Raw genomic sequence first — 15,087 nt, 5'->3', positions numbered from 1 at the left:
AGAACCGATGGGCAACTTGTTTTCCCCATACATCCTGGCAAGCTCAACAAGTCTCACACCACTCTCATACTTCTGTATTATTTCCTTCTTCACATCTATGGTGTTTCTCACTTTCTTTACCACAGGGGTACCACTAGCAAGTTTCTTTGGGCCCATGGCAGCTTATTTCACAGTCCCACAAGCACTAAACACAACGAAATAACCGTAAAATGCGTGAATGAGAGCGCAGGTTAGTGTTCACTCAAGCATAAACAAAGCTAGACTGCTCACGGCGCCTGCGCAGGGACGTGGACAGAGCGAGTCGGCAGACAGGTCCCGTACCCAGCAGTCCGAAAATAGAGGCGCGTTCGATAATAGGGACACAGTTTGTCTGAAAAAATGGTCCTATTTTCGAAACGTTCGATATGTGATACGTTCAATTTTTGAGGTTCCACTGTAGTGGAACTCCACAAAGATCAGTGCTGGGCCTCAAACTATAACTAGTGTATATAACATCTGCATACCCTTACTTGGGCAAAGCTAAATTATAAGAATACAAGCTGAAGAATATAAAAGGCGGCAAGAAGACCTACGGAGACTTCAACAACAGTCACATACTTGTACATTTTGCTTTTTAACCCTTAACCCTTTGACTGTTTTGGTCATATATATACAGTTGACCCCCGCATACCGTACGCATCGCATACCGTACAATCCGCATACCACTCGCTTTTATCGCAAAAATTTTGCCTCGCATACCGCCCAAAAACCCGCTCACCGCTCTTCGTCCAAGACGCGTCCAATGTGCGCCCTCAGCCAGCCTCACATGTTCCGCCGGTGGCATTGTTTACCAGCCAGCCTCCGCGGTAACATCCAAGCATACAATCGGAATATTTCGTATTATTACAGTGTTTTCGGTGCTTTATCTGGAAAATAAGTGACCATGGGCCCCAAGAAAGCTTCTAGTGCCAACCCTACAGCAATAAGGGTGAGAATTCCAATAGAGATGAAGAAAGAGATCATTGATAAGTATGAAAGTGGAGTGCGTGTCGCCGACCTGGTCAGGTTGTACAAGAAACCCAAATCAACCATCGCTACTATTGTGGGCAACAGAAAGGCAATCAAGGAAGCTGTTCTTGCCAAAGGTTTAACTGTGTTTTCGAAACAGAGATCGCAAGTGATGGAAGATGTTGAGAGACTCTTATTGGTGTGGATAAATGAAAAACAGCTAGCAGGAGATAGCGTCTCTCAAGCGATCATAAGAGAAAAGGCTAGGAAGTTGCATGAGGATTTAATTAAAAAAATGCCTGCAACTAGTGATGATGTGAGTGAATTTAAGGCCAGCAAAGGTTGGTTTGAGAGATTTAAGAAGCGTAGTGGCATACATAGTGTGATAAGGCATGGTGAGGCTGCCAGTTCGGACCACAAAGCAGCTGAAAAATATGTGCAGGAATTCAAGGAGTACATAGAAACTGAAGGACTGAAACCTGAACAAGTGTTTAATTGTGATGAAACAGGCTTGTTTTGGAAGAAAATGCCAAGCAGGACCTACATTACTCAGGAGGAAAAGGCACTCCCAGGACATAAGCCTATGAAAGACAGGCTTACTTTGATGTGTTCCAATGCTACTGGTGATTGCAAAGTGAAGCCTTTATTAGTGTATCACTCTGAAACTCCCAGACCGTTCAGGCAAAAGAATGTCCTCAAGGAGAATTTGTGTGCGCTGTGGAGGGCAAACAGTAAGGCATGGGTCACTAGGGACTTTTTCTATGACTGGTTACACCATGCATTTGCCCCCAATGTGAAAGATTACCTAACTGAAAAGAAATTAGACCTTAAGTGCCTCCTGGTGTTAGACAATGCCCCTGGTCATCCTACAGACGTGGCAGAGCGACTTTATGGGGACATGAGCTTCATTAAGGTGAAGTTTTTGCCTCCTAATACCACTCCTCTCCTGCAGCCCATGGACCAGCAGGTTATTGCAAACTTCAAAAAACTGTACACAAAAGCTCTGTTTGAAAGGTGCTTTGTAGTGACCTCAGAAACTCAACTGACTCTAAGAGACTTTTGGAGAGATCACTTTAATATCCTCAATTGTGTAAACCTTATAGGTAAGGCTTGGGAGGGAGTGACTAAGAAGACCTTGAACTCTGCTTGGAAGAAACTGTGGCCAGAATGTGTAGACAAAAGGGATTTTGAAGGGTTTGAGGCTAACCCTGAGAGGATTATGCCAGTTGAGGAATCCATTGTGGCATTGGGAAAGTCCTTAGGGTTGGAGGTTAGTGGGGATGATGTGGAAGAGTTGGTGGAGGAGGACAATGAAGAACTAACCACTGATGAGCTGATAGATCAACTTCAACAGCAAGAGGCCAGACCTGAGGAAACTGGTTCAGAGGAGGGGAGAGAGAAATTGAAGAAGTTGCCTACTACAAAGATTAAGGAAATCTGTGCAAAGTGGCTTGAAGTGCAAACCTTCATGGATGAAAATCACCCTCACACAGCTATTGCAAGCCGTGCTGGTGATTATTACACTGACAATGTTGTGAAACACTTTAGGGAAGTCATAAAGGAACAAGAGGTACAGGCCACTATGGACAGATATGTTGTGCGAAAGAAGTCCAGTGACTCTGAAGCTGGTCCTAGTGGCATTAAAAGAAGAAGGGAAGTAACCCCAGAAAAGGACTCGACACCTCAAGTCTTAATGGAAGGGGATTCCCCTTCTAAACACTAACACTCTCTCTCCCCTCCTCCCATCCCATCAATCATCACCAGATCTTCAATAAAAGTAAGTGTCATGTAATTGTGCATGCCTTTTTCAGTTTGTGTGTATTAAAATTAACATTTCATGTGGTAAAAAAAAATTTTTTTCATACTTTTGGGTGTCTTGCACGGATTAATTTGATTTCCATTATTTCTTATGGGGAAAATTCATTCGCATACCGAACATTTCGCATAACAACCCAGCCCTCTTGCACGGATTAAAGTCGCTATGCGGGGGTCCACTGTACATCTTACGAGGTACCGTGTTTGACGTATATATACTCATAAATTCTAGTGGCTTCAAATCAAGCATGAGAAAGCTGGTAGGCCCACATGTGAAAGAATAGGTCTGTGGGGTTAGTGTGCACCATATAAAAAAAATCCTGGAGCACTCAGTGCATAATGAGAAAAAGAAACTCTGACCATTTTTAATTAAAATGCCGAATTTGTGGTCGATTTTCGTAGTATTTATGGTTCTATTCTCATTTTCTTGGTCTCATTTGATAGAATGGAAAACATATTATAGAAATAGAGGTGATTTTGATTGGTTTTCCTATAAAAAGTACCTGGAAATGGAGCTCAAAGTAGTGGAAATGTTTGATTTTTGCTGATGTTCAAAAGTAAACAAATGATGTCATTTTCCAATAAATGTCCAACTAGCCATTCTATTATGCAGTCATGAATGGGTTGACATTATTTGTACAATTATTACAATGTTGCAGTAGTCTGTATAACAGTAAATCTTCTATTTTTTGTTTGAATAAAAATTCAAAATAGAAAGCAAGAGTAATATCAGAGGGGCCTGAAGATGTGACTGAACAAAGAAAATATTATTTTAGAGCCAGGAATGTCTGCATTGTTCATTCTGAACCATATTTTGAAATTGTCATATGTATTTTTTAATTTTCGTGAAATTGGCCAAATTGCAAATTTCTGACCACGTTACTGGGTAGTTGAAATCGGTAAATGGGCAGTTTCTTGTACTCAATCGATAGAAAAAATGGAGTTCTTCAGAAATAGCCATGAGTTTGGTCGACTGGAACAATGGAATTAGCCGAAAATAGGGCTGAAATTGGGCGAAATCGCAAATTTGTAAATATCGCCGAGATCGCTAACTTTGCGAGAGCATAATTCCGTCAGTTTTCCATCAAATTTTGATTTTTTTTGGTGTCATTAAAATCGGGAAAACATTCTCTATCATTTCGCAAGAAAAAATAACTTTTTTTTTTTAAATTTTGCGACACCAGGAGACACCTAAGAATTGGGGGTTGCGACAGTCAAGGGGTTAAACGGTCCAAACGTATATACGTTCTCTCGCGTAGCGCCCCAAATTTTTTGGGCAAAAAAAAAAAAATCCTTTTTTTTTTAATAGGAAAAAAAAGAGTATATGGTACCCAGGTGTCCCCAATTTTTTCATATGGCACACAGTGAGTGCGCGCACCCATTCTCTCATGGCTAGGCGACTCAGGCTTATCGTGCCAATGTTGAATGAATCACAAAGGAAACGTATATACGTTTGGACCATTTAAGGGTTAATACAAGAGCCATCTCCCACTGAGGAAGGGCGACCCCCCCCCCCCCCCCCCAAAAAAAAGTTTCATAAAGCTTTTCTTTTTACATTTAGTAATATACAGTGGACCCCCGGTTAACGATATTTTTTCACTCCAGAAGTATGTTCAGGTGCCAGTAGTGACCGAATTTGTTCCCATAAGAAATATTGTGAAGTAGATTAGTCCATTTCAGACCCCCAAACATACACGTACAAACGCACTTACATAAATACACTTACATAATTGGTCACATTCGGAGGTAATCGTTATGCGGGGGTCCACTGTCTATACACCTACCATCCGACTTACGATTGAGTTCGGTTCCGAGAAACCGGTCATAAGTCGAACTTTACTACTGAATATCAACAAAACATTTTTGTAATGACTATTTTATTGTTTTATTTTGGTATTTCATGTTTTACTTTACTTTTTATGCTGTTTGTACTGTATTTTATACTGTAAGGTTTAGGATAAACACTGTGCACAACACAAACACTTGTTTATTTTCCCAGAAATTTAGCATAAAAAACAAGGTCGTAAGTCGAGCAGGTCGTAAGTCGGATGGTAGGTGTAATTAAGCTGATTTGAAAGTATTTAGTAGCAGGTTTCAGCTCTCCAACTTTTCTCTAAGGTACGACTGGAAACATTAGGAAGTGTTTTCTTAAGATACTTGCTGTCCAATGTTCACCCATCAGTAAAATGGGCACCTAGGCGTTAGTCGACTGGTGTGGGTCACATCCTGGGGCAAAATTTACCTAATTTGCCCAAAATGCTCTGCATAATAAGGGGCTTTCTATGTAGTAATATGCCACTGATGTCAGCTAGGCCTGTATACCTTGTACATGTACTTGTAGTAAATTAAATTATTATTATTTTTTTTTAACCCTTTCAGGGTCCAAGGCCCAAATCTGGAGTCACGCACCAGTGTCCAAGAATTTTCAAAAAAAAAATTTGTTATTTTTTCTTATGAAATCATAGAGAATCTTTTTGTGAAGGTAATAAAACAAAAAGTACGAAATTTGGTGGAAAATTGACGAAATTATGCTCTCGCGAATTTTGATGTGTCAGCGATATTTACGAATCGGCGATTTTGCCGACTTTGACTCCCATTTTAGGCCAATTACATTATTCCAATCAACCAAATTCTTAGCTATTTCACTAGTATTACTTCTATTCTATTGATTGAGCACAAGAAATCGCCAATTCAACTGTTTCAACTACAAAATAAAGTGATCGGAAATTGTTAATTTGGCCAATTTAACACAAAGTTCAAAATATTCCAATTTCAAAATAGGCTCCAGAATAAACAATGTAGGTATTCCTGGAACTAAACTAACATTTCCTCTGTTCATTAGTTACATTTTGAGGCTTTACAAATAAATTCCATTTTGATTTTTTATTCACATAATGAATTTTTATTCACACCAAAAAATAGAAGATTTACTGTTATGCAATACTGTAATAATTGTATAAATATCATCACCATATTTGTGAATGTATATTAGACCCACCAGCTGACATGTATTAGACGTGTGAGGTCGTTTGTTTACTCTTGAATATCAGCAAAAATTTAACATTTCCGCTATTTTGAGCTCAGTTTCAAGCCATTTCCAGTGCTAAAACCAATCAAAATCATCTCTATTTCTGTAATATGTCTTCCATTCTATCAAATGAGACCAAGAAATCGCAAATACAGCTATAAAAAACATACGAAAAAACACTGCAAAGTCGCTGTTTTAATCGAAAAATCATGATTTCAGTTTTTTTCTCTCATTATACACAGTGTGCTGCAGGATCTGTTTTATGTGGTGCACACATACCACATAGATGTATTCTCTCATATCTAGGCCCAAATGTACCACTCACAGTTTATCAGAGTGAGCTGAGCTCATGGCGTAGATCTACGGTTTGGACACTCACCGTAAAGCCGTAGATCTACGGGACGGACCCTGAAAGGGTTAATAAGTCAGCCGTCTCCCACCAAGGCAGGGTGACCCAAAAAGAAAATCCCTCCAAAAAAAATATTTTCATCATCATTCAACACTTTCACCTCACTCACACATAATAACTGTTTTTGCAGAGGTGCTCAGAATACAACAGTTTAGAAGCATATACGTATAAAGATACACAACATATCCCTTCAAACTGCCAATATCCTAAACCCATTTCCAGGACTCAAGTCTGGCTATATAAAATAACCGGTTTCCCTGAATCCCTTCACTAAATATTACCCTGCTCACACCCCAACAGCTCGCCTTATTATTATTATTATTAACAGCAGCAGCAAGAACAGTAGCTAGGCAGTGATTTTACAAAACTAATTCAACCTGCACACATATGAACAGTGCTATGTATTGACCAATGAGGATTTTAGCAACTGTATCAGAGGGGAATGAGAGAACTGAGCAGTGTGATACAAGAAAGCCACATTATGCTTGGTATACCTGTAAAACTAAACAAAGATAAGTGTGTTCTTGAATGAAGTACAAGGAAGAATAGAAATGGAAGATGGTACAATAGTGCAGAAGAGTCAGACAAATTTATACCATCAAGGAGTGTTGTTGTTCTACTGTGTTTACAAAGCACTAGAACCTTGTGGTAATGGAAGGAGGAGAATACACATGGAGGAGAAAAAAAAAATAACATCTTATCTCCAAGTTTAATGAGACAAAGAAAACACTTGAATTGAAACAATGAAGTAAAAAAAAAAAAAAAGGATAACTATGTAATAATATGAATGGAAGCAGAAAACAGCTGCAAAAATTACAGCCGCAACTTGGTAAATTTTGGCCTAGACACAAGAGAATGAGTGTGTGGAGTGTGTGCACATCACAAAAGTAATCTTACCCTATGCTATGCATGATGGGAAAAGCAAACCTCTGACTCTGGTTTAAAATACAGCAGTTCCTCGAGTCACAATAATTTTGAGTTATGATTTACCCTCAAAGGGAAATCCAGTTTTAAGTTGCAACGAAAAATTCGAGATACGACGTGTATGATGGTACTACAGTGGTCCCTCAACAATCGTCCGGCCTGAAAGTCGTCCATTTCGGAAATAGTCCTGTTTTTTCGTCAAAATGTTGGCTCGCAAATGGTCCAGTAACTCGCTAATAGTCCTTCGTCCCGGACGCGTACTCACGCTCTGAGCCGCCTCGGCATTTCCTTCCCAGCCAGTGTGCCATTGTTTACCAGTGAGCGACGGTCCCCTCACGTGCTCCAGCGAAATATTTCATAATATTTCATTTATTTTAGTGCTTGCAAGTTATTTAAGTGCTAAATAAGCTACCATGGCTCCAAAGAAAGCTCCTAGTGCCAAGCCTTTGGTAAAGAAGGTGAGAAATACTATTGAATTTAAGAAAAACATCATTGAACAATATGATAGTGGCGTACGTGTGGGCGAACTGGCCAGGATGTATAACAAATCCCGTACAACCATATCTTCCATTATAGCCAAGAAAAAGGAAATCAAGGATGCTGTTGTTGCAAAGGGGGTAAATATGCTGAGAAAAATGAGATCACCAGTACTCGAAGTTGTTGAGAAGTTATTAATGGTGTGGATAAATGAGAAACAATTAGCATGAGATAGTCTTATGATGTCGCTTATTTGTGAAAAGGCTAGGCAGTTGCATGACGATTTGGTAAAGAAATTGCCTGCAACTAGTGGTGATGTGAGTGAATTTAAGGCCAGCAAAGGCTGGTTTGGGAGATTTAAGAAGCGTACTGGCATACACAGTGTGGTAAGGCATGGTGAAGCTGCCAGTTCGGACCACAAGGCGGCTGAAAAATACATGCATGAATTCAAGGAGTACATAAAGAGTGAAGGACTGAAACCTGAACAAGTGTTCAATTGTGATGAAACAGGCCTCTTTAGGAAGAAAATGCCAAAGAGTGGTCCTAGTGGCATTAAGAAACAGAGAAGAGAAGCAACCCCAGGAAAGCAATTGGTACCCGAGGTGTTGATGGAAGGGGATTCCCCTTCCAAACAGTAAATCATTCAATCTGTCTCCTTCTCCAGTCTTCCATACACAAAGAAGAATCTCCAATAAAGGTAAGTGTTATTCTGTTAATGTTTAATTCATCATGTGCCACTGTATTGTTTATGTACTATATCTATATTTCATGTAAAAAAATTTTTGTTTTAATACTTCTGGGTGTCAGGAACGGATTAATTGAATTTACATTATTTCTTATGGGGAAATTGATTCGTAAATCGTCCATTTCGATAATAGTCCCACTTCCAGGAACGGATTATGGACGATTATTGAGGGACCACTGTACAACTATTATGGGTCACACCCTGGGGAATGAGATTAAGTTACCACAAATACTCCTCATATCCAGGAGCTTTATATATACAGTGGTACCTCAGGATACGAACTTTTTTCGTTCCAGAAGGCTGTTCGAGTGCTGATACCAAATGAATTTGTTCCCGTAAGAAATAATGTAAATTAGATTAGTCCATTTCAGACCCCCAAAAATACACTTACAAAACACTTACATAATTGTTCACGTTTTGAGCTGTTCGTATCCCGAGGTACCACCGTATGTACCAGTATACCAATGTCACCTAGGTCTGTACAGTAGGGTTCCACTTATATGGCAGGTTAGTTTCCAGGGTACCAGAAATCTAAGTGAGGAGAAGCCAGCCTCTCCTCACTTACAGACATACTCGCTTACCGACGCTTCGGACTTATGACAGGCTCTCTGACCAGTATGCACATCTAAATAATGTATATTATATTAGAGCTGATTTCTTCTATTCTGTTTATTACAATATACAGTACACTAAATAACAAAAAGGCACAATACTGTGACTGCAACAATACACAAATAACCCGCACATAGGAGAGAGGCTCTTATGATTACGTTTCGGTCCGACTTGGACCATTTACAGAGTCACACTGGTCCAAGTCAGACTGAAACATCATCATAAGCTCCTCTCTCCCATGTGCAGGCTATTTGTGTATAGTACACTCCTGTATAGACATTTAAAAATATACCAGAAATGTTATACACGGTGTAAGGGTGACATTAAAACAATATCAAAGATGGTTGACACCACTATAGTATGCTCCTCACTTAGCAGCAAATTAGTTTACAGCTGTGGTCTCAGGAACGGAACTCCATCTTTTAGTGAGGAGAGGCTGTATTATTATTACTGTCTAATTATTAGGGTCAGCACATTTGGGTGGGCATCAGCCAACCAGCTATGTGGTAGCTTGCCTTTTGGGTAACATGTGAGCCAATAGGAGGGCGGGGTCTGTGAGGGTAGCTTAGCAACCAATCAGCAATGAGGTTAAATTCTACTGTAGCATTTCAGCCAACATTAGAGTTTGTACTACAATTTGAAGCTATCACATGTGTTTCCCCGCACTAACTCTGGATTATCGACCTTCATAACTTCATTTGTTATATTTACACCATTTTTTGCATTGCCAAGTCATCATGGCCCCTGAAGTGCACACCTAAAAGGCCATTTCTCTGAAGATCAAGAAGAAATTAGTGCACTGGTGCATGAGTGTGGCTTTCCACAATCAACCACCATCTTTGCTATAATCAAGCAAATAGAAATAATGAAGAATATTAAAGTGAGTGATGAATCTAAGTTAATGAAAAAAGACAAGAGAAATTATCAGAGAGATGAAAAGACTGTTGTTATTGTGGATAAAAGAGAAGCAGATGAAGGGAGATATAGTGTGTGAAAGTCCAAGGTATAGTAAAAGTTGCACTTCTGTGGGTTTGGAACAAATTATAAAAAAAAAACATGTATTTTGGGGTCTGAGTTATGATAGTTTTGAGGCACGATACATCTTCTGGAATGGATTAATAGTGCAACTCAAGGTACCACTAACAACGAGTTTTCTAGGATGGTTTTTTAAGGTTTCATTAGCTGTTTCATGGTATCAATTGATACACTGTAAAATACACTAAAAATGAAGAGATGATATTGGTCAATTTCAAGACCAGAAGTAGCTTAAAATAGGAATCAAAGTAGAAATATTAGATTCCTAACAAATTTCTTAAATTCGTAAAGGGTAAAGTTTGCTACTTTCCATGGGTTTGTACGAGGTCTCTTTCAATGATTGATATGACCTAAACTATGGCTCATGATTCTTAGTTATATTTTATTATAAAAGAATTGGATAAAACATCCATTTTTTGTGCAATGATGGATTGAAAATGGAGGACAAGTGTAATAAAAGAAAAGCTTAAGGATGTGATTAATGAACAGAGGAAGTGTTCCTTTAGTGGTTGGAATGCCTACAGCATTTATTTTGGACTCTGGGTTTAATTTGAAATTCATTGAATTTTGTATAAAACTGATGAAATTACTATGCACTTCATACAGTTCTGATAGTTGAATGGGTGGTTTCTTGTGCTTAATCAACAGAATGAAAAGCATACAAACAAAATAACTAAGGATTTGGTGGAACTGAGCAATGGAAATCACTTAACCCTTTCAGGGTCGAGAGGCCCTCTCAAACTCGTTCTCAGGGTCGAAAATTTTTTTTGGGGGAAAAAAATTATTTTTTCTTATGAAATGATAGAGAATCTTTTCCCGATCATAATGACACCAAAATTATGAAATTTGATGGAAAACTTATGGAATTATGCTCTCACAAAGTTAGCGGTCTCAACAATGTTGATGCATCAGCGATTCCGTCCACTTTGAGCCCTATTTTCGGCCAATTTCAGTGTAATAGTTGACAAAAATCATCTCTATTTCGCTAGAACTCCATTTTTTTTATTGAATGAGTACAAGAAACCACCCATTTACCAATTTCAAGTAACCAATAAAGTGGTCAGAAATTCGCAATTTTGTCAATTTCACACAAATTTCACAAGATGCCAATTTCCAAATAGGGTCCAGAATAAGCAAGACAGACATTCCTGGCACTAAAATAACATTTTCTCTGTTCATAAGTCATGTCTTCAGGCCCCTCTTACATCTCTTTTGCTTTCCACTTTGAATTTTTATTCTCACAAAAAAATATAAGATTTATTGTTATGCAGACTACTGCATTAGTAAAGAAATGGTATAAATAATATCAGTGCACTTGTGAAAGAATATTAGACTCCCCAGTTGACGTGTATTAGACGCTTGGCATGATTTATTTACTTTTGAAATTTGATAAAAATCGAACATTTCTGCTACTTGAGTTCAATTTCAAGGTACTTTTCATTGTGAAACCATTCAAATTCATCTCAATTTCTGTAGTATGTCTTCCATTCTATAAAATGAGGCCAGAAAAACTTGAATACATCCATAAATACCATATGAAAATACAGTGCAAACTCGCTGTTTTAAACCAAAAACACGGTCGGAGTTTTTATTTTTTTCTCTCATTATGCACTGTGTGCTGCAGGATTTTTTTTATACTGTGCACACTGACCACATAGACCCATTCTTTCATATGTAGGCCTACCAGCTTTCTCTCACTAGATTTGAAGGCACGTAAGCCGTACTAGTACGTCAGAAACCCCGAAAGGGTTAATAAGAGGAGTCAAAGTGGGTGAAATCACCAACGTGCAAAGTGCATTCAGACTGCCAATTTTGTGCTTCCATAATTCCTAAGTTTTCTGTCAATTTTCATATTTTTAGTATCAGTGCTTTCAGAAAAAGATTCTCTACCATTTTGGATTTTTTTTAAATCATGACACTGTCAGCCCAATAAAATTTGGGGCTTCTATCAGGGGTCTTGACAGTGAAAGGGTTAGTAACTGAAACAAACTAACGTTACATACAGTCATCAGCAACTTATCTACCAATCATCGTCTCTGTTTCAATGCTAATTTTATGAACACATGTGATCATTCATGATCAAACAGTGTTTACTACATTGAAGAGTTACCACATGCCTCCACCGGCCCTAATTCATCTCTTCTTCCACGTGACCAACTGTATGTTAGTCACGACTCTCAAAATCATAACAACACGATTGCAAACAAACCATGGAATGGGTGGAGTTTGAACCCACGACAAGTGACTTCTAAAACTCCAGGCCTGTGGCTTACACACTGCCTGGAGTTCTAGGACTCACTCACCATAAGTTCAAACCCCATCTGTTCTGTGGCCTGTATGTCAGTATATCACATTTACATGGTTACCAGTGACATTCATAAGAAATAATAAACAAAAAAAAGGAAGACATTTAGGCATAAGAAAATTATTGAGCACACTCTAAATGAAATCGTATAACAAGATTTTTATTAAAAGTTTGTGAATCAAGCCAGAAAACAACAGGCAATGCAGGAAATCCACATATAATCAAATTTATTCACACGTTTCCCATAAATAAAAACACTGGGTAATCTAATTCCATGTACAAGAAACCCCATAAATTTGAAAGGTTTACACTGAGAAAAGTAACAAAAGATTTATAGTGGAATCAATAAAGAATAATTTGGGTTAATAGCTGTTTGTGAAAGCTGCTTATGTTTGTGCTAGCATCTCCCAGAATACAACTTGGTTTGTTTGCAATCATGTCATTACGATTTCATGAGTCAGACAACTTGGTTATCTTCTCACTTCCCAATGATCTGACCTGTCTTCTGTCTCACTTTTCTTACTCTCTTGCAACCTGTAATTTTATCCAAGGCTGGTTTTGAGGGTTCCTCTATCCTTGCAACCCAGCCTGAGATCAGGCTTCCCTGTGTCAAACAGGCAGTTAATGATAGCAGTTTGCATAACCATTACAACATAATTGGTCCAGAATTTGCACAAGAAAGCTAGTCAATATCATCTTAAAAACTTTACTCTTCATTCCAGTAATATTTATGATGTGTTGGTAATACACTGAAGAGTTTAGGACCAAGGATGCAGACACAGAGTTCTCTGATTGTAGCTGTGGCCCTTACTCTTCATTAGGTATTTTCCACGCTTTTTCCCATATCTTTCACTATAGTAAGTTATTATAACAGTTAAGTTAGGAACCAAGTCATCAGCTTGACAATGTGCAAAAATGAACATCAACACTGACCAGTTTAATTTCCAAAGTATATTGTTGTGTCGTTTGTCCAACTATGTACTTTCCCCTGTACCTGACCAATGCAGATCCCATGAATTAGTCTAAACATCATTTATCTTACAACATTTTTCCCCCTTTAACTGCTTCTTTAATAATGCTTGTATTACTTTCTGCAAGTGATAATTATTTCAGTACTTCTTACATTGACTCTTCCTTCTATCACTAGTGTACAGAATTATGCTTCTGATCTGACAGTACTGCTCATTTGAAAATGTATGAAAAAATCTGTGTGCGTGAATAAGCAGAAGAACTAGAACTTGAACCATATCCACATGGGTAGCACTGCACGAGTATAACCCTTGTGGTTGAATGGTTACAGTACTCAATTTGCTACATGCATGTATCATAGTTCAAGTTTGAGTGAAGTCTTCCGTTTATTCATCGACAGTTGTTAGTGTACGACACAAAGTTTCTTATAATGCACATATATTTTTGGTGCTTGCTTTTCCAGTTACTAATGCCACATCATCTATACAAGTAACATACATTTTTACAAATGTAGTCTTAAAAAAAGTAAAAAACTGCCTTGAAACATCAAACACAAATACTGTATAATGTTATGCCAGTACTAGTTTGTGGCAACAAGTATCCATCCATTAAACATCAACTGAAAAAATTTCCTCCATCATATATTTCATATCTTCAGTTTTTGGCTTAAGTGTTTCGAAAGTTTTATAATGAAAGTTACTTAAGAAAGCACTGCAAATATTGTACAAAAAACTGAAGATTTATATTATCTTCCTTATGGCTAACTTTTGCTCAATATTTATGAGACAGCCAAACAATTTACCTGGGTTGTTGGTTCTAATTTAACTTTAGACATGAATTACTTTAGTTACACCGTATTAAGAACGCTAATACAGTATAATAATATCAAAGGGTCCCAACTGAAGTCCCCGAGGATCAAAGTTGACAAACATGCCACATAGAAGAAAGAGATTCACCTGAGTTGCTTCCCTCAAGGTTACCTGAGAATCTGGTAAATCCTTGTTGACTTTCTTGATCTGTCTTCCTGACTCTCTCCGAGATGATATCTTGCCCATTTTTTCCCCTAACCCTTGTGAAAATGGGTCTAGAGTGGAGTTGCCAATCATTGGAGCCATAGCATCTGCTTTCCTCTTTACACCTTTCTGGAAAAAAAAAAAAATAAAAAATTTATCTATCTGTACGTATTTTAAATATACTGTACATCGAAACTTGTTAAGAGCCCACCTTAAAAAAATGACTCCATCATGAATATGACTATCCTTAGTTGGCAACTATCCATTCAAAAACAATCTCAACTAACCGGTGTGGGCAATTTCTACGAAAATCTATGGGAGTGAGAGTATTCATGGGAAAATGCAATACACCGAAGTATATTAGTATAGGCAATGCGACCAAGGTAGCCTTGGAACAGATACAGAATCAAACAATGAGGAAAAGCACTCAAGTGAATTTGTGAATAAGTAGAGTGCACATGGGTTTACAAACAATAGTTTACCATTTTCTAGTGTTCACTCACAAAATATTATAGTCACTGGATTAACAATTACAAATGTGCAAAACTAATGAAAAATCATCCGAATATAAAGAAAGATCAATTTCTCCTCATAGTGTGCCCCGTTTAATGACTATAATGTACTGTACAAAATTCCAGAGAAATGAATGTTACATTAAGCAAACTCAGTTTTCCCCATAGACCTCCACAAGTTCCAGGAAACAATATACTTAGCATCCAACTGCATTCATTTTCTCAATCATCAAATTAAAAACAACGTACTCACATG

The 15,087-nt window shown here is 38.0% G+C and overlaps 1 protein-coding gene across 4 annotated transcripts in view; it reads right to left on the bottom strand.

The window, feature by feature from the left end:
• The window catches only part of LOC128705417 (female sterile (1) homeotic), a 684,385-nt gene that overhangs the window by 642,102 nt on the left and 27,196 nt on the right, over window positions 1-15,087 (bottom strand). For 3 of the 4 annotated variants that reach the window (XM_070092310.1, XM_070092319.1, XM_070092329.1), the window contains exon 2: window positions 14,263-14,448. In XM_070092310.1, the coding sequence (XP_069948411.1) occupies window positions 14,263-14,421 (159 nt within the window). In that variant the 5' untranslated portion in view covers window positions 14,422-14,448. The remainder of the gene's footprint in view (window positions 1-14,262; window positions 14,449-15,087) is intronic. The other variant, XM_070092338.1, reaches the window with a different exon arrangement.

Source organism: Cherax quadricarinatus, chromosome 3, assembly GCF_038502225.1.
Source record: "Cherax quadricarinatus isolate ZL_2023a chromosome 3, ASM3850222v1, whole genome shotgun sequence".
Lineage (NCBI taxonomy): Eukaryota > Metazoa > Arthropoda > Malacostraca > Decapoda > Parastacidae > Cherax > Cherax quadricarinatus.
The sequence above is the reverse complement of the archived record's forward strand: the minus strand, read 5'-3'. Positions and strand labels throughout refer to the sequence as shown.